The 21,591-nt window shown below is 42.3% G+C and overlaps 4 protein-coding genes and 1 long non-coding RNA gene across 7 annotated transcripts in view; 2 read left to right on the top strand and 3 right to left on the bottom strand.

Moving 5' to 3' along the window:
• gabrb2a (gamma-aminobutyric acid type A receptor subunit beta2a) overlaps window positions 1–3,991 on the bottom strand; it is a 33,260-nt gene extending 29,269 nt beyond the window's left edge. For both annotated transcript variants that reach the window (XM_082557963.1, XM_082557964.1), the window contains exons 1-3: window positions 3,841–3,991; window positions 3,604–3,704; window positions 3,091–3,158 (exon numbers count right to left, since the gene is read on the bottom strand). In XM_082557963.1, the coding sequence (XP_082414089.1) occupies window positions 3,091–3,158; window positions 3,604–3,704; window positions 3,841–3,914 (243 nt within the window). In that variant the 5' untranslated portion in view covers window positions 3,915–3,991. The remainder of the gene's footprint in view (window positions 1–3,090; window positions 3,159–3,603; window positions 3,705–3,840) is intronic.
• Window positions 998–9,540, top strand: LOC309720844. 2 transcript variants are annotated; one of them, XR_014280579.1, is made up of 3 exons: window positions 998–1,212; window positions 7,339–7,419; window positions 7,980–9,540. It is a non-coding gene; the product is annotated as an uncharacterized lncRNA (long non-coding RNA). The 2 variants fall into 2 exon arrangements; XR_014280580.1 differs by having other exon boundaries at window positions 7,630–9,540.
• Window positions 4,139–12,980, bottom strand: gabra6a (gamma-aminobutyric acid type A receptor subunit alpha6a). The gene is made up of 10 exons (XM_082557979.1): window positions 12,565–12,980; window positions 12,379–12,485; window positions 12,201–12,268; window positions 11,586–11,806; window positions 11,372–11,454; window positions 11,129–11,272; window positions 10,006–10,158; window positions 9,673–9,923; window positions 7,118–7,362; window positions 4,139–5,135 (listed from the first exon to the last, which is right to left on the bottom strand). Exons 1-10 carry the CDS (start codon window positions 12,609–12,611, stop codon window positions 5,117–5,119), a joined length of 1,338 nt encoding a protein of 445 aa, XP_082414105.1. The 5' UTR covers window positions 12,612–12,980; the 3' UTR covers window positions 4,139–5,116.
• A 34-nt stretch (window positions 12,981–13,014) lies between these two features.
• nudcd2 (NudC domain containing 2) lies at window positions 13,015–16,899 on the top strand. The gene is made up of 4 exons (XM_082558003.1): window positions 13,015–13,471; window positions 13,926–13,974; window positions 14,239–14,390; window positions 16,542–16,899. Exons 1-4 carry the CDS (start codon window positions 13,283–13,285, stop codon window positions 16,623–16,625), a joined length of 474 nt encoding a protein of 157 aa, XP_082414129.1. The 5' UTR covers window positions 13,015–13,282; the 3' UTR covers window positions 16,626–16,899.
• Window positions 16,900–20,992, bottom strand: ccng1 (cyclin G1). The gene is made up of 6 exons (XM_082557992.1): window positions 20,767–20,992; window positions 19,611–19,874; window positions 19,270–19,523; window positions 18,829–18,907; window positions 18,488–18,598; window positions 16,900–18,067 (listed from the first exon to the last, which is right to left on the bottom strand). The coding sequence occupies exons 2-6, from the start codon at window positions 19,872–19,874 to the stop codon at window positions 17,876–17,878; spliced, it is 900 nt and encodes a 299-aa protein (XP_082414118.1). The 5' UTR covers window positions 20,767–20,992; the 3' UTR covers window positions 16,900–17,875.
• Window positions 20,993–21,591: the final 599 nt, after the last annotated feature.

Here is a 21,591-nt window from a genome sequence, read left to right as displayed (position 1 = left end):
TGGCCCTGCATACAGCTGATTCCTCCATTTTCCTTCCCCTCCACAAACTGCATTCATTTGGAAACAGACATGACTTGGATGAAGTTGGATTTATCCCTAGAAAAGCTTCTTCAGAAATCATTCCCATCTGAATATATCTTTAGACTTTCAGTTTTGCTTTCAGAAAGTTAGCCTTTGCTCTGAGGGTAGCCTGCAGAACATTTTTTGATCTTGAAGATGGTGAAGGTGGACAGCACCTTCAAAATCAGCTTAACTATTACAAGTTTAACATCTCTGCATTCTTCATTTTAATTTTGATCACTTGCACAAATTACAAAAAATCAATTTTCTTCTAACTGCCAGCTTGGCATTACAGGCAGAAGAAAAAAAAAAACAGGCATCAAACAATGTCATGGACATTGTTTGATGCCTGTTTTTCCAGTGGCTATCTCTGATGACACTGTTTAGACAAGACTGCATGATGCACATTTGCAGTCATCTAATTTGCTCTGTTTTTAACCCCCTACCCTGCACCAAAGTCATAACAAACTTGTGGTTTTTAGCCAAACCTTGGACTACAAAGGTCCCATAGATTACTTTAAAATACAGCAGACCTCCAAAAGAGTGTGGGGAATTATGCACAAGCATGCAGAAAATTTCCATTTCATTAGGTGACTCTGCCACAAAAATCTTGGGTTTTGATACAAGTTTTAAGGTTGTATAATTTCAGTGGGGAAGCTGAAAATAACTGACAAGGAATACACACGTGTGCTAATACTAGATGTCAAAATGGAAAAAAGCGCCAGTGCGTTTAGGAAGGACACTCCTGATCTTCTGTGCTGGCACAAAGGTCTGCAGCAACTTTAGTTCAGCTCACACCATGTGTGCAGATATCATTAGAGGAGATACCGAAACTGATCACAGTAACCCTCACATCCCTCCCACCCCGCTCCTCGCCGCCTTCATCACCAGTTTCATCCTCGCTTCTCTCTCTCCTTGTTGTTTTCCCTCTCAGCACTTTAATCTTAAAAGCAAGCTGCCCCTGATGAGGAAGATCAAAGCAGCCCTGCACCAAGCACAGGTCACCAACTCCATCCTCGTGATCATGGCGCACGGTGATATTATTGATTTCTCCGAGATCAATCTTGTCAACTGCTGTTATCCTCTACTGCACCAAAGAGAAGCCGGACGTGAAGATAGAAGGAGGAGGAGGAGGAAATTCCAGCGTGTTATGTAAGTTGCAAGGAGGATTTTTCACAACGTAGCACAAGTCCACAAGAACTTAGACTTTTTTTTCCCTTTCTTTTTGTCTAAATTTGTCTGTCGTGTCAGAGGGACGCTTGTGCCGATTTGGCAGGGAGAGCTTTTCTGAGAAATGAGAGAGATGAATGCTCTCTCATAGCCACGGGGAGTTGCATGACGTCAGTCGCCATTCACTGTTTGCGCTCATTTTTGTGTTTTGTCACAGACACACACACACACACACACACACACATGGATGTATGAAGCAGTGTTTTTTTCCAGATGAATGCCTGCATAGATGCCTAGTTCTTAAGTAAGATAACCCTTTGGAGCAAGGCAGAGGTAGATTACATGGCTGCTGAGTCCAGAGTCACATCCAGGGATCCAGTCAATGTGGTGGGAGGGAAGGATGGAGAAGGGAAAGTGGAAGGGAGTGAGAGGGAGGGAGAGAGACAAGGAGAGGCGGAAGCTGGTGAGGGGTTTCTATTTCAAATCTCCCCGGACCCCCAAGGCACTTCCGTTCTGGCAGCATCCTCCACCAAAATGAATCATTTCCATCAAAGGAGAAGCTCTGACCATTGAGTGCTTTTCCCCACCCAAAGCAAACTCACATCACTGTCGTATCTATCTGCTGAAAAAAAAGAAAGAAAGCCCACTCTGTCCGCTTTCAAACGACCGTCAGACACAGCGGCTTTAACGGGCTGCCAAATCAAAATCTGACAAGCAAAATGAACTAGACGTCAGCTCAGAAAAAAGGAAAAGAAAAAAGAAAAAGCTTCTGTTAATGATAGAAAACACACCTCCTTCCATTCCTGGTGGCAAACTTGTTTTTCACGCTCTTATATAACACATCTATTATGTTGCCCTGCAGAGAGGCTGCTTTAGAAATCATCTTTTCTCACACTCGGATTTCTTCAATATGGCCTTAATATTTTCATTACCCCCCACCCCCTCCTCCCATGAGCAAAACCACTAATTTTACAATGGAGGCAGACAGTATTTGATGCCCTACAGCTGCAGTGAAGTAGCTTAAACTGCTTGGCAGTGTCATGTGTGCTGCAGTGGTCCGTCTGTCTGTCAGTCACACGGATCAATAGGTGGTGCTCTTGCATGGGCTGCTTAAATCCCCCCCACCCACCCATCTGCCCTATCTCCAAGTCGCAGAAGTTCTACATCTTTGTGCACCCCCGAACTAAAACACACACACACCCTCCTTCTTTTGTGTATGTGTGATGGTGGTGGTGGTGGTGGTGGTGGGGGGGGTTCTTTTCCACCGTCGTGTGATTATACATTTATTAATAACAAATTGCTGACGTCATCTGACAAATAGAGGGGAGATCGCTTGTGTAGAGGTTGATGATGAGATTGGCCGTTGAATTAAAAAGAGCGAAATTATGCGCATTTAGAGGAAAGGTGGTGTTCTAGGTCTCCTTCTTTTTTGCGTGTTTTGTGCGTGTGTGTGAGAGAGAGGCAACAAAATTACAGCACCGAGGCTTGACAACGTGAAGCAGTGACACGCACACAAACACACACACAGAAGCAGCTCTCTCCGTGCGCGCAGCCGGGGCTGTGCGTCCGAGTGCGCCAGTGAGTGTGTGTTTTGAATTCAAATGCAGCAACACACCAGAACTGCAAATGCGGAGACTGAGGAGAGGATGGCGATGATGTGTTTGGGGTAGTAGGAGGGGGGACGGAAGCCTTCACATTTTTTTTTTATATCCCCCCCACCTCTAAATGTAATTAACGACCTGGCTCCATCACGTATACTGCCCCCATGATAAGTATAGCTCACTTCAGAGGATATAGCGGCCGTGCCAGGTACATTTGGCAACATGAAGCGGGCGGTAATGATAATAAAGATTCACCTACCATGTTGACTTCTGAGACCATGTCTATGCTGGCTATGTCTATATTCATCCCCACAGCAACCGGGGCACCTGTGAAGGAAGGAAGGGGGTGGTGAAAAAGGAGGCATTAACACGGGACATGAATTATTCTCACCATCATTTAAATTTTAACAAATTCGTGACGCCAGTGCAGGTTCCTCTCCGAACCCCGCACCTACAGAAGGCTTGTGCATCATCAGCCCGATCAAGAAAAAAAACCCCTACACGCTTGATACACAGATGAGCTTAAATGATGTTAATTTCATTTATTTAGCGGCGTAATCAAACATTGATGAGCGGTATCGATCACGTTAAAAGCCCCCCATCATCATATGAAATATATGCACATCATCTCTCTTGGGCTAATCGGAAAGGCCTATTTGACTGTGAAGGGATAATTATGTAAATGAAAGCAGATTTTGCGATTCATTAAACATGTATCGCACGTCAGGAGGGCGTGAAAACATGACATTCCCGTTTTCAATTTGCTCGTTACCTCCGAAATCTGGCCTCAACCGAATGTCGTATCCTTTCATCAGCCTGTCCACTGTTTCTTTTACCAGAGGCATATTGCTCGGATCTTTGATATCCTTGATGCTGCGGAGAAAAGGGTGGTGTAATGCAAGAAAAGAACCACATATTAAAAAAATAGCGCATTAATGTCACGCGCCAGGCACGCGTTCACAGAGCTAAAATCGCATGCAAGACACACAGACGCAAAAAACGAGATTACCTTTGAGCCCACACAAAAGTCACTAGTAAAGAAAAAGTCAAAATCCCAAAGTGGTTTTTCCTGATCCTCCCCATCGCAACAGTTTTTGAGGCGCCTTCGGGATGCGAGTGAGGGGAGCGCACATCCAACTTACTCCAGACAGTGCAGAGGAGCCAATGAGGGGCGCATGCGTGCAGCCAGCCCAAGATCAAAGAGTGGAGACTGATGATGGTGGATGAGCAGTTTCCATTGCAGAGAAAAATATTAAAGGGACAAGTGAATGTGCGTAATGAAGAAACAAGCGTTTGTGGCAGGAGTGAAAACACCGACAACCGCGTTCGTTTAGGCTGCTTTTATTCTTCGTGCTGATTACACGGCAGATGAGTTTGTCTATTTCCTGACAAGGTCGAAGAATGGAAAAAACTGCAGGGTTTAAAATGGTCAGATTAAGTTAAGAACAACTTTATTCCCTCTGTTTTCATCTTACCGGATATATTAAGTGGTGAAAAACAGAATCAATCCATCACATGTACACGAGCCTACCTTTACACAACTATCTTTTATGCATCGTACATACAAAAATAGGAAAAGAATACCACCATCACCCATGGGTATATATCGTACTCCTCCCTGCAGTGTTTCCAGAGGACCTGCTGTACTTCTGGAAATGCAAGGGGAGCACCAAAGCAGAAATGTGGGGTGGAAAACACAAGCCCACAAGTCTTCGTCTTCTTCTTCTTCTTCTTTTTCAGGTTTCAGTACATTTTTGAGCCTTCAAGGAGGGATGCAGCCTCCTCTAAATTGCCTTTGATGTTGTTGTAGTGGGAGCTGTGCTTCTGTAGAGGGCAGGCTTCTGAAAGTGTTGGTTCACTGTTGCATCACCACCAGTTAAAGCCATCATAGATTATATCATCCACATCTTTTTGATGTGTTTCTTGGTTTGTGCGTGTGTGTGGGCGTCATGCATACCGTGTGTGTGTGTGTGTGTGTGTGTCGTCAGCTTCGGTCCGGGGGTCTCAGAAGTTGTCATGTGTGCCTCGGTGGGGTTTTAAAGTGGCCGAGGCCCGTGAAAGGGCGGCTCTTCAGCTACTGATCAGAACACAAGTGGGCAGTGGTCATAGCCTGTGAAATGAATAGATGTGCAGCGGGAGAATAAATGAGTTTCTGATTCATTTCCTCTGTCAGATGAGAGCACAGTGAATGCTGAGAGCTTGTTCGCTGAGGCAGAGGAGGGTGAGGTGAAGCCGGCTGGATGCTGAAGGTCTCTCAGGCTGCACATGCCCTTTTCCAGGTCTTCTCAGTCTAGCTCCATAACCCTGCAACACCAGAATACAGCAGAGTGGAGGGGGGGGGGGGGGGGGGGGTGAGCAGAGTGTACAGAAGCCTCTCTGTTTCCACATTCAGAGATGCTCTCTCTGCAGTATACTGCACAGCCAAAACTGTTACCATGCTCCCTGTCCTCTCCTTAAAAAAAAAGAAAAAGAAAAAAGTAGCAGACGAGAGACATGGCGAAAATATAAAGGGGGAGAGATGTGATGCAGCTGCTCTCATGCTCTCCATCTTGTCTCTCTCATTATTCTGCAGAACGTTATAAACAAAACAACCATAAAAATTCTCTGACAGGAACATGAGAAGCATGATGAGCAGATTTGCACTCCCCAGTGTTACATAACAGATCTCTCCCCCACCATCTCTCCTTCAGCCTCTCTCTGTCTTTTTGTACTGTACCTCTCTTTTTCCTTCTTGGACATGGAGCTTTGCGCTCTATAAGCGGCTCACTTATAGGTGGGAAAGTGAAGAAGAGAAGCTTGTTCGTGTGGTTGATGCACAAAGTAAACTTAGGTTTGTTGTCACTAACACAGCCACCCTCCCTCAGGTAAACCGTACTTAAAAGAAACCAGAGCGTGATTACTTTCCTCTCAAGTTAGCTGAGAGTCCAGCCTGTTGTTGTATTGTAAATCTATGATGATGATGATAAAAGCCTCAGCGCTGGCATCAATGCAGCAGCAACGCCACCTAACATCATTCTCCTTTTCCTTTTTTTTTCTTTTCCTTTTTCGCCTACAGCTCCCGGGGCTGTTTCAGCATTAGAAATTATTGATGTCTTTACTGCCTAGATGAGTGTTTGACAAAAACTGTGGGTAGTTATGGTTCCACTGAAACTATTATATTAGCAAGACAGGATTGTGGCTTTTTGAGACACGGACTAAGTATGCGTGTACACGTTTTTTTGTTTTTTTTGTTTACCGTAAGATGTTTTTAACTTCATCTGCAGAATACTGGATACCCTCCAGCTCTATATCAGCCATTTTCACTGCTTTCAGCATGACTCAGAAGGTAGGATTTAACCATTTACATTGAGATGTAAACAAGGAGAAATAGATTTGAAAGGTTGTGTCTTTTTCATAAGGTTATCTTGTCTGGATAATCTTTACGAATATATTCAAAACAGCAAACCCACAGTCTACTTGTGCAGCGCTGCACCACTTTTATGTCCCCCGCTATGTTTAGATTGCTCCCCAGATCAGATGTCCTGTCCAAACCCTTTGGCATGTGTGAGTCTGTTAAGGTGCACTGTTGAAGTAAAATTTCATTTTGGGGTAGAGTGAGTGCAGATTGTGTCTTGTGGCTAAAACCCCTGCATTTTGAATCCTCTGTTAGCACAACGGCGCATGTTCTCCCTCAGACCTCTCAGGACATTGTGATCCAACCCTGTGAAAGCCCTGGCTGCGCTCTGTGGAGTCATCTGCTTAAAAACTCCTGTCGCTTGTAATTATCCACAAAATGAAGGTTAGAACTTGAATATTGAGCTCCATAAATAGCAGGAACGCTAGGAACGATGCAGGGCTGCTCAAGGAGACCATCTTGAAGGGGACTGTGGTCTAATTTAAATCAATGTCTTTTATTTATACCTGTTATTTTAAGCAGCGTGAAAAGGAAAGAAGAGAAACTCTTTGTTGAACTGGAAAATGTATTTATCATGTTAGGGCAAAAGCCAGTGGTGCCCATTTCCTCTCTGATGTACTGAAATAAAAGTGCAGCCTTTAGCAGATGTACTCAGATGTGTCTTAGTTTTGTGCTTAGTGGTGTCTGGACCAAAATGGAGCTCTCTAGCACAGATGAATAAGCTCATGCTTGGCATCACGCATTTCGTTTCCACCTTGTTTTTTTCCACGAATTATTGATGATTACTTACCTTTTAAATGTCTGGACTTCTATACACTTTGCCTTTGCCCTATTAGACATAACAAATAGACAAAAATAGATGTACCAGTGTAATTAAGAACAGGATGTTTACCTGGGCTTCTCCATTGTGTCCTTGACCAGATAGATATACCAGTAAATTAAGTTGAAGAGAGCAAAGGAAAGGGGGAAGAGGATGCGGGCATACGCATCAATAGGGCTGGTGCCGGCCAGCTGTGGGATTTGGGGAATGGCTGAGCCCTGCTGGAGAAAAATGGGCAGATGGGGAATATCTCCTGGCTCACTGCGGCTCACTGAGTGGTTTCTCCTCTTCAGGCCTTCCCGGGGGCTGCTGTCCGACTGATGGGGGGAGTAGCAGGAATGATTTTGTGGAAAAGCGAAAAGAGGTAAAATGAGGTAAGTGTTGGTTTTGTGGTAATCACTGAAAGGGAGGGGGTGGATGTAAAAAAAAAAAAGAAAAAAAGAGAGATGGGGCAGATTTTTAACCTCCAAATTTATAAATGGGAACACATGCTAACATGTTAGTGTCGTGTATGCAAGGCTGCAAGCCGGGTTTGTTTCCACAGGAGCGTTCTCACCATGGCATGCATCTCTACATTTCTATAGGAAGCAGCAGGAAGTTTTGAGGATGCATATATGATGGCTGTGAGATCACACGGGGAGGAGTGCTGGAGCTGCTCTCTGTTCTCACACTGAAGCTATTTTTAAAGCGAGCATCTAACCATGAGATCTACACGTGAGGCAGGTCCCAGGAGGACACCGGGGTGGCTTACTGTATTAGCATAAAGCAGACAGTATATAGCTAGCCCAGAGATGACAGTACACAACAGCCCATATTACTTTTTAATGCATGGTGTGCCCTAAGTGAGAAGAGCGAAAGAGGCAGGGGGACTACTTGGAAATGCATAGAAAAAGAGCCGTGTGTGTGACATGGTTTCTTTTTTCTGCTTCTGCAGCTGCTGACTGTCTCCTCGTCACTAACATCACTGCATCAACTAGAGACTCAGAGGCTCTGTACCTAAAGATTCGCCATTATTAGCGCTGTAAATACACTGCGGAAAAGATGATGTAACTGAGCATTGTGTTCCTATAAAAAATTTTTTTTAAGACAACACTTATCCAGTCAACTCATGAAACTGGCTATAAAGATGTAGCCTATAGGGTATACAAGTCTCCATGTTCATAACTGGAAACTCACTGCATCTTGGCAACATATCCCTCCTTAGTAACAAAATGACTAAGTGCATTCCCAGATATAGCCTTTAAAACATACAGTATACAGTTTTGCTTTATTGCTTTGCTGAAAAAATGGATTATCTCTTAAAAGATCAGGTTAATCTAAACTACATATTTAGAATTGCTCCATTACACCACTGTGAGACTTACACTACCTCTCAGCATTACGGTTACTCCGTAATGTCCATGGTTTTGAAAGAAAAGCAAATTGTTCTAATATAACAATTAATAACTGATGGAATTAGAACTATAAATCCTTGATTTAATGATTTTATTGGAATATCTATAAAAGCCTGTTTGTTCTGTTGACATTTTATGTTACCTGTTTTATGTTTATCCAATGTAAAGGTTGATTTATCACTAAAAAGAATTTTTCTCATTTACGATAACTCCACTGAGGACTGTCTGGACCTTGAGCCCCTGTGGAGTTGATTAGAGTCTCACAATCAAACTGAAAAAATAAATTTGGTCTTTTTCCAAGTGAATGAAGATTATACCACACAAGAAATTGTGCCCAAAAGAAAATTCACACAAAGGAGTGTACTACTCTCTTTCCAACCACTACAATCTGGCACTTTAATGAAGCTGCCAGTTGAGGACCTGTGAGGTGTTCGTTTCTCAGACTAAAGACTCGGCTGCTCAGATCTCCACTTCTCTTTTTTTTCAGGTTAGAAACCGCGATCCTGTTCTGTGTAGGAAGTAGTACACACCAGAGGTTTTATGTCAGGGTCCCACATGAATAGCCTTCATTTCTCACATCAAGAATAATGACTGTTCTACAAAAATGTGGGGTTTTTAAAACTACAGTGTAAGCACAGGGGCTGAATTCTCACACGCTCACTCACTAAATGTGTCGTCGCTTGTATTAGTGTGAGTGTAATGTTTTCAGCATTATAAACTTGCATTAGATGATGAAAGTGCCATTAGTGTCGCGATTGCTGGATATGCCACCCACATATGCATTAAAAATCATGATTAATAATTCCATTTATCAGTTTTTGTTATTTCTGATCGATTTAATGTAAAAAGTAGTTTTCTTTTAAAAGCAAGACATTTCTAATTGACCCCAAACATTTAAGCATTAGTGCTTGACAGTGACTTTTAAAACGCATCGAAATAGGTGGTTCAGATTCAGAAATGGCTTCTTCACATTCATCTTTCTTAACACTATCTGGTGACTGCATTACCCACAGTAAACCCCAGCCACACTGGCTCTTAACAGTAAATGTCGCTTGTAACTATTATCCCACAGAGCTGAGGAGCTGGCTAAAGAGGATTCATTCTGTTCTCACCCCAATGAAATTTGCTCATTTTTGAGTCATTTATCAGGCCCTCTGGTGGAAAGATCAGTAGGGTTCCCCTTTAAAGAAGTTATATACAGCTTTTCTACATTTTAATATGAAAACTGCTTACCGAAACTGTGTCATCATCATCGCTGCCGGTGGCCAGGACCTCAAGCTTCTCCTGTCTGGCTGCCTTCTTCTTCAGACGGTGGGCCTGCAAGGTGGCGAAGTAGTTCACTGCCGCAAATTCGACGAGAGCTGACGCCACAAAGGCAAAACACACAGCAATGAACCAATCCATTGCCGTGGCATAGGCTACTTTAGGTAGAGACTGGCGGGCACTGATGCTTAAGGTGGTCATGGTCAGCACTGTGGTGATGCCTGAAGGGCAGCAGAGTATTCATGAATCACACATGCAGAGGGAGATTAGATCAAACTGGGCATGAGGGAAGAGGGGGCATACCAGCAACTGTGCGTGCAGGAACAGACTCTTTGTTGATCCAAAAAGAGACTTGTGACAGTACGACAACCATGATAAGAGGGATGTAGGTCTGTATGAGGTAGTAGCCCAGCTTCCTCTGGAGGTGAAAATAGACCACCTGCACAGAGTAGTGACCTGCAAGATAAACAGCACGTGAGAAGACAGCGAGTGTGAGGGACAGAGCGTGGTCGCACAGAACAGATGCCCTTGCTTGCCCTTCAAAAGGGAATAGCAGCTGAAAGAACCAGTTGTTGATGCTGCCAGGACAGGAACAGGTTGCTAAGTCTAAGGGAGCAAAAGAAAGAGGAGATAGGAAGAGAGGAGAGAAGACAGTGGGACAAAAAAAGGAAGGAAGGAAAGAGGAAGAGGGGGAAGGAGCCAGTGAGGTGGGGGCTGGCGGAGAGCATGCAGTGCCACTATGTGTTTGCTGCCCTGCTCTGTCTGAACACATGCATGCAGACATTCACAGACCGAAAACGTGCTGCATCATGCACGCTCACACACACTTATTTAGACGTCCTCTGTCTCACTCTGTGTTTCTTAAATGTGTATCATTGCTACATTTTGGAGCCTGCCTCATCCTTTTCTGCTCCATTCGAGGAATGTGCTGGATTCACAGCAGGGAGGCTTTCTCCTGGTAAAAAGAGAAAATGCACACACATAAAACTCACCCCCCACCCCGCCTGAGCATCCACTGGGGTTCTACATGGTTTTTAAGCGGTTTACTATTTATATTTTATTCCGGCACAGTTGATGTGGAGCACCCAGAATTTTGTTGTACATGTACAATGACAATAAAGGCCTATTCTATTCTATTCTATTCTATTCTATTCTATTCTATTCTATTCTATTAAGGTGCACAGTACGCATTAGGGCCTAACCACTTAAGCATCTTAGATGGTGGCTCAAGGAAGTCTTTGCTTTTATATATCGTCCTCCTGCGGGGAGTAATGGACACTAGTGCAGGGCTTGCAGACACTCATTTGACCCCTTTCTACTCAAACATTAATAAACACTTGTGGATCTTTTAATTATGCTTGTATATGTGGCTACGGCCATAATAGGCTGCTTATGAAAATAGATTTGTTTTTTTATTTTGCATTACCTGTGTTTGATTTGAATATCTCCCTGGACAAAGTCTGTCCGACAAGATCGTACTGCAGAAGACTCATTGACTCTTTGGGACAGTCGACGGAAGCTATTGGTCCCTTCCTCCAGGTAAATATAATTTCACTGCTGGTGTATGCATCTAAAACAGGAAGAAAATATCACATCAACATGCTCAAGGTTTGGTCATATTTATCAATCTGGATATTCCTGGATGCTAGCGTTGGTCTGAAATACTCACAGCTTCCAAACCGCAGAGGACAGGAGTGGCCGTCCATAGGGAAATCCATCAGGCTCATTGGACACTCTGCACTGATTGTGAGCCTGAAAGCAGGAGCTGGGATCAGTCTCTGATAAATGTTCTGATTTGGTCTTGTGTTTAGCAAAAATGATCTGCTCCAACAAACAAAAAAAAAAACAAAGAACAAAACTACACGTTCACTGTGAAAAATCACCTCATGGTGTAAAGGACAGTCCCGTTCTGCATGATGCGGAAGAGCTTGTTGGGTGTGGTCATGTTATGGGAAATGGACTTCTTGGATTTTCTGAAGAAAGTGTCTGGCGTCCAGATTTTGTCCACCATGAGGTTATTCAGCCGCAGGATTTCAATGGGGCCCTCGAATTTCAGCCTCTCATCAACCCACATCTGGCGGAAAAACATGTCCATGGTGTACTCCTGAGGCACAAACGTAATATTGTTTTGATACAAAAAAAACCCACAACTACAATCCCAGATTCAAGAATGAAATTTCTATCTTCGTCCATTCATCAGCACGCACAAGACCGAGGTGACATTTCAATACAGAGTGAAAGGTGAGGGGAGACGATGAGGCAGTGATGGATGCCACTCATCCCGGATAATCATTAATCAATCCACTCAGCGATCCTCGCTCTCTGACATGTTGTCATATTGATTTAGAGGCCATCAATAACGGAGTTATAGGGCTGGTCAAACAGATTAAAGCTCATTAGATGGTCTCATGGCAGAGTGCCCATAAGGCTGGTCACTGAAGCACTATTATCTCCCACAGTCAGCACATACACACTTCCTGACAGAAGTACTATCTTACCATTTCAACATCTGAAACAGGTCCAAAGCTGGTGACAAAGATGTCTGTCTTCACCTCGGTGACACCGCCTGCAACATTATTTAACAAAAGCAAAATGTACCTAAGAGCACAAAAAGTGCTGTTGCATAATGTCTTTATCTCGAAGGAGCAAGGTATTAGGACATAAAGTTTAAATTACCCCCAGAACCGGGTCGCAGTCTGTTGTCATAACCATCTAGAAGTCTGTCCAGAATGCGAGTGATGTTGTCTGAGTATATCTTTTCATTTCCCCATACATTACCTAGACTGCAGAGAGAAAATCAAACCTTAAACTCGCACGATCACTGCTTTCTGCTCCACGTTTAACTCCACAGACAGGACTTACCTCATCCAGCAGATAAAAGCAGCTAAAGTTAATGAAGGGACGGCCATCCTAGGTTTTGAATCAGGTTTCACAAGTTCATAAAATTAAAAAAAAGAAAAAGAAAAAAGAGCCACTTCAGAGCAGGATTTCTGCTTATGTGTCGCTAAAGTTACCAGTAGGTATGCATATGGACACAGGAATCAACGAGGCAGGGAGTGTAATCTAATTAACAGATTAGAAAATCCACTCCATTTTTAGAAAAACTCCGGATTTAGTTGCTTTATTTAGTTAAAATAACTAACTAATAATAGTTAAAATAGGAGCATTAAAAACAGGAAATAAATACAACACGTGACATTTCAGTAACATTAAAAAGAAAGAAAAATCCTAGCTAAAGAGTCTATGGTGTGTCTCATAGGAGCAAGGTTTTCTAATTACTGGTTCATCCTATCAGGCAGTAGATGGCGCTGCAGCTTCCGTGATTTTCACAACCGGAAATGACACCGAGACTGAGAAGAAGAAGAAATTTGGAGCTTGTGAGGGGAAAACACCACAGGGAGAGGTAAAATACACCAACTTAAAAACAGACCTTTAAAGTTAAAAACAAAACAAAACATATAGGCAACTGTAACAGTTAACCGCACAGCAAGCCTCCAGCGTATCTTCGACCTGCTCGGTTTCACGCTGGAAGCTGGTCAGCGGAGGTTAGCCGACCCGTGAGCCGGCGTGCAGCCGTAGCATGTCGGTACACTTCGAGGAGAGGAGCGGTGTCGTCCCCTGCAAGACGCCATGGGGCTTTTGGTACCAGACCATGGATGAGGTCTTCATTGAAGTCAACGTGCCTCACGGGACCACTGCTAAAGAGGTCAAGTGTCACCTGGGGTCCAGAGACATCGAGCTGTTGGTCAAGGGAAAGGAAATATTCAAGGTAGGGCACCAAAGTGACTCCCAGGTCCCGAGAATAACCTGTATGCTGTGATCTTTATTTGCAGAAAGTAAGATAATGCGATTCCTGGTTTATCCTCCAGCTCCACCCCACTCTCACCCTCTTTTACCCAGTGACTGAACTAACCAGTAAACCCAATCCAGCCTTGTAAGACCATTCATGTAGCCCCTTTCCGTCATACTTATCACAGTTGGACCTAAAAGTCCACGTCACAGTTAATCAGCAGTGTCGCCTATTTTGATACCGTACAATGAAATCAGTCGGGCTGTTGTGTGTACGTAAAGAGTATGTAACTTCACTGTATTGTGCTGTAACGCAGCTAGACCTGTTCTGGTCATGTGCAGGTCTTTTAACTCTTCCAAGAACAGGTCCAGGTGTGCTGATATGAATAAAACTGATATTATTCATTTTTTATTTTATTTTATTCTTTTGCCAGGGAAAGCTATTTGGAACAACTGTATCAGATGAGGCCACATGGACACTAGGTAAGTGACACACTCACAGAAATATTAAGGGAATTAATAACTATCCTTATAACTCTAACGATTGCTGTTGACTGGCTGTGTTGTGATATTCATCCATTCATGTCTTTATGTTACTTATGTTAAGTTACTGGGGGCTTTATGTTCACCCTTTGTATTATGTCATTGTTGAATTAGAAATGGTCAAATAGAAAGGAGACATTACTAAATTAGACTTTAATGAGAGCCAGCTTAATGCATTGTTTGCTTTGCTGATCATTTCCTCAGAGGATAAATGTCTTATCCGGATCATTCTGATGAAGACCAACAGAGAAGCAGGGAACTGCTGGTCCTCGCTGCTGGAGGGGGAGTATTGTGCGAATGCTTGGGTCCAAGACCAGATGCAGAGAAAACTCACTCTGGAGAGGTTTCAGCGAGAGGTGAGTTTGATTCGCTGACCTCTGTAGCACTGTTGACTCTACTGTACATCCTAATGACTGTTGTATATTGTACGCATGTAATCCTAATACATTTCTTCTACTGCACAGCTGCTACTTTTTCAGCCAGGTTAGGACCAGCTTCTAAAAAGGAAACTTTTAAAGGCTTTACATACACTTACTGGTCACTTCATTAGGTACACATCTTACAACTGCCTGGGTTTGGAGCTCATTTTGCCTTCAGAGCTGCTTTAATTCTTAATGGCACAGATTCAACAAGGTGCTGGAAATATTCCTCTGAGATTTTGTTCTATGTTGACATAATAGCGTCACACAGTCGCTGCAGACTTGTCAGCATTCATGATGTGAATTTCCAATTCTGCCACATCCCAGAGGTACTCTAATGGATTGAGATCTGGTGACCGTGGAGGCCATTTGAGACCACTGTCATGTTCAAGACACCGCTTCGAGATTGATTGATTTGAGATTTGTGACATGGTGTGTTATCTTAATGGGAACAGCCATGAGAAGATGGGTACGCTGTGGTCATGACAGGATTGACATGGTCAGCAAAAATACTCAGGTTTTGGTCTGTGGGCTCATTAGTACAAGTTGAGCATAATTTAAACACCACAGCCTAGCTCCAGTATCATTAGACCATCACCACCACCAGCAGTCTGAACTTTTGATACAGGGCCACGTGGATCCATCCAAATGTTGCAGCAGAGATTGAGACTATTGTCCAATTTGAGCCCGCTTGAATTGTAGCATCAGTTTCCTGTTCTTAGCTGACAGGATGGGTCTTCTGCTGTTGTAGTTTATCTGCTTTGAGTTTCAGCATGTTGTGTTTCCAGAGAAACTCTTTTCTACATCTTGGTTGTAACAAGTAGTAACTGAGTTATTGAAGCTCCTGCTACCTGCAGCTTGAAGCAGTCAGGGCAGTCTCCTCTGACCTCCACTATCAACGATATATTTTTTCTTACAGAGCTGCCAATAACTGGATATTTTCTCTTTTTCAAACCATTCTCCATAAACCCCACAGGTGGGTCTGTGGGGAAATTGCTGTGAGATGAGCAGTTTCTGAAATATAAATATTCCAAAAAAGTTACTTAAATGACCTTTATTCTCCTCGGTCTGATGCTCAGTTTGAACTTCAGCACATCATCTTGACCATGTGTGTATGGCTAACTGTATTAAGTTGCTGCCATGTGATTGGCTGATTAGATATGCAGTTGGACAGGTGTAATGAGAGTATGTTTTGGATTGTTGAAATATAGACATCTGACTGTTTTCATTCCCAGTCCATTAATAATAACTCAGTCCCCAGGTTGTGATAAATCGGTTTTTCTTATAAATGAAGCAAATCCATAAATAATGAAGGGAAATAATCAAGGGAACTCTGTGATGGTCATTTCTGGGTAGGCTAAAGAGAAAAAAAATAACCATGCCACCTTAATTCTCAGAAATGCAGCTGACATGCTCTTTGAGTTGTAGGATTATCAGTAACACTTCAGCTTGAAGGAAAGATTGGAAAATGTCTTCCTCATTACAATAGAGATTTCTGATGTAATGTGCGACATTACTAACTTGCAATTATGTGGCAGTGTGAGTCACTGACTTTTAACATATTACATATTTTGTGTAATGAAACCTGTAAGGGGTTCTGAAAGTCTGGCTGTCAGAGCTCATTCCTGAGAATGTTTTAAAGGTGATGATCTGTTAAGTTAATGAAGGCATTGCTTTCAACCTCAAAGCCCTTTATCAAGAAATCCATCCATCAGTTCATCTTCTTAACTATTTAAATTAAATTTTAATTAACAAATCAGGATGAGCTGAAGTCTCTCCGCTGATATTGTGTGAGAGGCTGACAGGTCACCAGTCTGTTGCAGGGCTAACAGTGAGACTACCAACCATTTGTGTGCACACCTGTGGCTAATTTACTATCACTAACCTAATAAGTGTCTTTAGACTTTATTAAACACTCATTGCAGTGTTACTGCTGTGATTCTGGAAATTGTTGAGATGAGCACTCAGTGATGAGTTTGTCTTCTTACATCTGTTTCTTAAACTCAGATACATCTATCCTCAGGAAATCTTAATTACAGATTAACAATCAGCAGTATGTCTTACTGACTCTTTTTTTTCCTTTGTTAGAATCCTGGATTTGACTTCAGCGGTGCAGAGATCTCTGGGAATTTTGCCGGTGGCGGTCCAGACTTTTCCAGCTTACAGAAGTGACCCATACCATGATGCTAGTACATGCTTGAGGAGTTACCTCTGCCCATCATGCACAATGTGCAGAACAACAGTGGATGCATTCGGTCTACTGTGACAAGAATTTGCCTTGAGACGAACTAAAAAGCCTGGCTGTCACATCATTGGTCTCGTCCTCAAAGGACTGATTTTGTGCAAACCAGATGTGGGGAGTGGGAAGGCTCTACAAAGGAAGTTGATAACTCTCGTTAAGAGAATTTTCTGACATGTTTTAATAAAAACAAAGTGCACTCAGCAATAGCTTTTCAATAAAGTTTTATTGAAAGGTACAAATACATAGGTTAATCAGATGGTGTATTCAGTCATTTTGAATTTGAGACCACATTTTGTTTTGTCACTAAAATCAAACTAAACAGGGAAACTGGCACAGAAAATGCGATATAAATTTCAACCTGAATTTCCACTGCAATGACCTTTTTTGGGGTTTTCTGAGTGCTCTCTAAAAAACTAACAACTTAACTCAGTATATTTGTGGCGCTTCACACGGTGTCCACAAATTAAGAGTTGGTGAAAACAACTCATCTGTAACCGTTGGTAACGTTTCATCTCAAACACTGATGAGCTGTAGATAACAGGATCATCACTAGCTTCATTTCCCTGGTACAAACCAGAGCTCCCTCGCCTTAACAAAAAAAAAAAAAAAATCATCACCTTGGGTAGGAGTGTGCATTCAGGACAGCTTAGCAACCTAGGGTGGGAGTGAAGGACTTTGGGCCCGATCTTTTGGTTCCATTTTTTTGCTGTTCACAAAATCCCTCTCCCTCCTCTTCCACATGGTGGACTGAGGACCTAGGTGGTTCTATACTTATTAGCTTAAAACCAGCAACCCGTTCCAGGGAAACACCAAACACCGTGGTACGGATTTAAACAAGAACATACTAGACACCTGTGCAAACGGCTCAACCAAGAAAGTAAAACTTCAACCTTTCTGAGGAAGAATTACTCCTTGTCATAGGGAAAGAAAAATGTGTGTCTGATCAACATATGATTACAAACTTAAGGGATAAAAAAAAAAAAAAAGAAAAAAAAAAAGGGGGGGGCATTTCCTTAAAGACATCCATCATCACAGATGAAGGTCTCTAAGGAAAATAAAGCTGGAGCTGTAAGTGGGTGACCATACTGCATGTTACATCCAGTCAGAGGACAAAGATGTAACAGTGGTAATGTTGTAATTTTTCTTTCCATGTCAAGTCACCCACTTGGACGCCCAGGTTTTAACAAGCTGACTCAGGTATGGTGGGAAGGTGAGTGATCTTGTAGTAGCTGTGCTTCAGCTGACGTGCAGTTCTTCCTGAAATAGTCCAGCGAAGTCTCTGGACGTTTGGCCTGCAGCACTTAGTGGTGGCGTACTCAGCCAAGCATTTTCCAACTAGCTCCCGCATGCAAACCAGATCCCCGTCTTTGATCTGCAGGAAAGAGGAGTCGCATCTTTCTCTGCTTAACACTTGGCAAGAAGCATTAAAATTCATTAAGCTACACTGCATGGATCACCACCTTATATTAACTGTGACAAAAACACTAATATGCAATAATGTTAAAAACGAGCCATTTTGGTTTGAGTTGAGCAAAGGCTCATTTTGATAGTTTTTCCTACTCTGACCTGTATGTTGATAAGATGGACCTATTCCTAATAAGGCACACGGGTGTAGCCATGAGCACACAAGTCCCACTGACCTGTTGTTTAAACCTTCTGCCTGCTAGGGGCAACCAATCAGAAGAACGTTGGCATAAAGGGCTTGTGTCTTCTGAGGCCCAGTTTAAAATAAGGATTAGTTTGAACTGCTCGTATATATTCTTTAAAGCAAAAGGCTCAGAGCTGGACTTACATTTAGCTGCTGCTGCAGATTGCTCAAGGCCTCAGATATTTTGTCAAGGTACTCTGGGTCATGTTCATCATGGGCCTCAAAACACAGGAGAGCCAGGGCAAGCAGAGATGGCTGCACAGAAACACAAACACAGTCTCTTGTTAAGAAAAAGAAAAAAAAAAGTAGAAACTATGATAACATTTAAAAACAAATCGACACAGATGACCTACATTATACCTGAGATACAACAACAAACGAGAAGTGTACAAGACAAAAGCAGTCTGATTTTTAATGAAAAGCGCAGAAAAGCATTGAAATAAGTCATTATTTTCAATGTGGAGAGAGTAGTTGTTTTGGCTTACCTTTATTTTGGAGAAGACAAATGAGCAGTGACAGGCTTTCAGCTGCGCCTCCAGTCTCTCAAGGCTCAGGATCTTCATGCTAAAGGGAAAAAATGCTTTTAGTGTCAAAGCAAACTGAATGTGAAGTACAGCTTACATAAATAGTGATAAAAAAGCCAACCAAAAGGATTTCTATTTTTTTTTTTTTTTTTTTTTTTTTTTAAAAAGGTAACGTTTGAAAAGGGGGGGGACTTGCATATTTGTTTTCTAACACCCTGTCACATGTCTAAAAGTCTACACGATTTCAAAAAGGACTGTGCCTGTTGGCTAAAAAAAATATATATTTTTTTGGTTAGTGTTAGCTTTCAAACCAAATATGAGAAGACACATTTTAGTAGAGTAAATATAATCTCGTTGAGTCATAGCTCAGCCCTGCAGGTTGGTGTGACCGTCTGTCCTTACCTCTCAGCGTCGAGCTGCTCCAGGACGTGGCTGTGAAAGACGCGGAGAAAGCGCAGGGCCGTGGGGGCCTTCACCTTCCAGTAGAGCTTCTCCATGATGATCTTCTCCATCCTCATCATGTCAGACACTGTAAAGCGATTCTGACTGATGCGAATCAGGTCATTGGCCAGAGGCACGTTCTTCTCTTCTTCTGTGGACTTCACAGCGATGTAAAAGCAGCACAGACCGACACAAGGAAGGTGCTTTGGCTGAATCTGTAGGAGATGGGGAAATGGATATTGGAGAACGGAACAACTGCTACGATTTTAAGAAAGTAAGCAAAATGTACTGCATTTACAAACCTTCATGACAGACAGAAATCGGTCCAGCAAACTGACAGCCAGCGAGAAGCTCTCTGAACTGAAACCGAAGAACCTGGTCAGTGAAAGCAGGTCCTTCACCTCCAGCTCCCTGAGTCGGGAAGTCATCCTGAGGCCATTGTCCTGGGCGCTTTCAATGAACCTCAAGCCACTCAGCTTTGGTTGGTATCGGCCCTCCAGATCAATCAGGGCCTTCAGCTGGGCTGCAAATGGCTGTGCCACAGGGCCTGTTACTGTGTCAATCATCTGCACAGACATGAAAATAAAACTTAGTGATACAGTAAAAAAACAAACAAACAAAAGATACACTGGAATTAACTGTGTGACCATAAACTGTGTATAAAGTATTAACATAACTCTGATAAACATCTTAGTCTCTTTAATAAGGCAAGGCTCTGTCTGCTACGTAATTGAAATATTAGACTGGTGTATTTAAAGGACATCTAGTCCGAAACAAAAATGGTTAAACAAATGCAGTGAGCGTAGTTTACTAACAAGATCCTGCAACAAGCCTTCCGCTAACACATGCCCGTCACTGAACTGGACTAAACTGGACTGGACAGGAGCAATGACTGTATATAAACAGGAGGCGAAATGAGACGAACACAGAACAGGGATATGCTTCAAAAAGTTTCTCCGTTTTTAGTTAAAGCGACATTTCTGCTACTAAAAGTGTGTAAAACACGAGTTCCACAGCTTTAGTGCTAGTTTGTGAGTCCACATGTAGCCGTATCACAGCAGCAGGCCTTGTGTATGTCAGGGCAAGGACCGGCGTCATGTCGAGACATGTCCCTGCCATACACACCAAAGGAGAGCTAACGCAAAGCATGGCACAGCAAACCAAAGTGACAGTACACAGTTTAAACAATAAAGATAAGAGTGAAACAACAACATAAGTCTGTAAGTACTATGTAAGTTAAACTTCATACTTTATTAGAGAAACCAGAAAATGACAAACTACTCTTTGTTGACGACGTAAACTGTTTAGCAATCAAAGCTAACGCTAGCTAAAAATCCATTTCTAAAACTAGTAGCATTTTTTTGGCTGATAGCAACACATCATTTACTGTTTAGAGCCACGAACACCACTAGATAAAAAAATATATATATATCATATAAGGAAAATGGGTTTACTTACCTTAAACAGTTACGTTGCTTTTTGTATTTTAAAAAAAAAAAGAGCAGGTGGAAAAAAAAATCCACGCGCTTCAAATAAGCGGGTGAATGGAGAAATAAAACACACAAAAGTGTAAGTATGAACTTTCACTAAAGAAAGTTTTAAGCATAGGTTAGTTTCTGCCTATGCACACCCCCCTACCCTTGGCGTAAGGCGATGGGGAAAAGGACAGTTAAGGCGTTAAAACAGGCATAAAACCAAGCCCATGACCAACCATGCCGATTTTCTATTGGTCCTCAACAAGTGACGTTACCAGCTCTACATTTTAGTTGGATATTTAACTAGCTAGTCACATACAAGGTCCACCCCATTCATGCATTAGGGCCAATCGCACGTCAGAAGGTGGGATACGACCCAAAATAGCGTCGTAATAAAGTTGCCTCCTTTGGTATATAAATTATATTGGATTAATTTTTTAAAATTCATTAATAAATAAATACAGATATACAAATTATATCAACATTTACACAGTAATGTCTTTAGTGGGTAGTAAAATAGATTACATTTTTAAAAGGGTGTCGAAATCATAGAAAACTATTTAAAAAAAGACACACACGCACACAACTGGAAAGTTTCTGGAACAATCTGGAAGGAACCTGCATTATCCATCACTCCTTTGGTCTTTTCTGTCTAAAAATCAAAGTAAATATAGAGAGTACACAGTTCATTTTTCAATAAAGTAACTCTTTATTACATTAGGATTTAAAAATCTGCCAAGCAGGTCTACACAGACCCAGTATATAGATCTTATGACATAAAGAGATTTAATCCTGAATTTATATACAG

Source organism: Aulonocara stuartgranti (genome assembly GCF_965226115.1).
Source record: "Aulonocara stuartgranti genome assembly, chromosome: 2".
Lineage (NCBI taxonomy): Eukaryota > Metazoa > Chordata > Actinopteri > Cichliformes > Cichlidae > Aulonocara > Aulonocara stuartgranti.
This window is presented reverse-complemented; position numbering and strand designations above follow the sequence as displayed.

Bases quoted from the DNA above. Each gene is read 5' to 3' on its own strand.
- gabra6a (XM_082557979.1), bottom strand. From the start codon at position 12,611: ATGGCCGTCCCTTCATTAACTTTAGCTGCTTTTATCTGCTGGATGAG. The intron at 12,486-12,564 runs GTAAGTCCTGTC...TTCTCTCTGCAG, and splicing joins GCTTTTATCTGCTGGATGAG to TCTAGGTAATGTATGGGGAA. The intron at 10,159-11,128 runs GTAATGCAAAAT...TTTATCTTGCAG, and splicing joins GATATTCAAATCAAACACAG to GTCACTACTCTGTGCAGGTG.
- nudcd2 (XM_082558003.1), top strand. From the start codon at position 13,283: ATGTCGGTACACTTCGAGGAGAGGAGCGGTGTCGTCCCCTGCAAGACG. The intron at 13,472-13,925 runs GTAGGGCACCAA...TTCTTTTGCCAG, and splicing joins AGGGAAAGGAAATATTCAAG to GGAAAGCTATTTGGAACAAC. The intron at 13,975-14,238 runs GTAAGTGACACA...TCATTTCCTCAG, and splicing joins TGAGGCCACATGGACACTAG to AGGATAAATGTCTTATCCGG.
- ccng1 (XM_082557992.1), bottom strand. From the start codon at position 19,874: ATGATTGACACAGTAACAGGCCCTGTGGCACAGCCATTTGCAGCCCAG. The intron at 18,908-19,269 runs GTAAGGACAGAC...TTTTCCCTTTAG, and splicing joins GAGCAGCTCGACGCTGAGAG to CATGAAGATCCTGAGCCTTG. The intron at 18,068-18,487 runs GTAAGTCCAGCT...TCTTTCCTGCAG, and splicing joins ATCTGCAGCAGCAGCTAAAT to ATCAAAGACGGGGATCTGGT.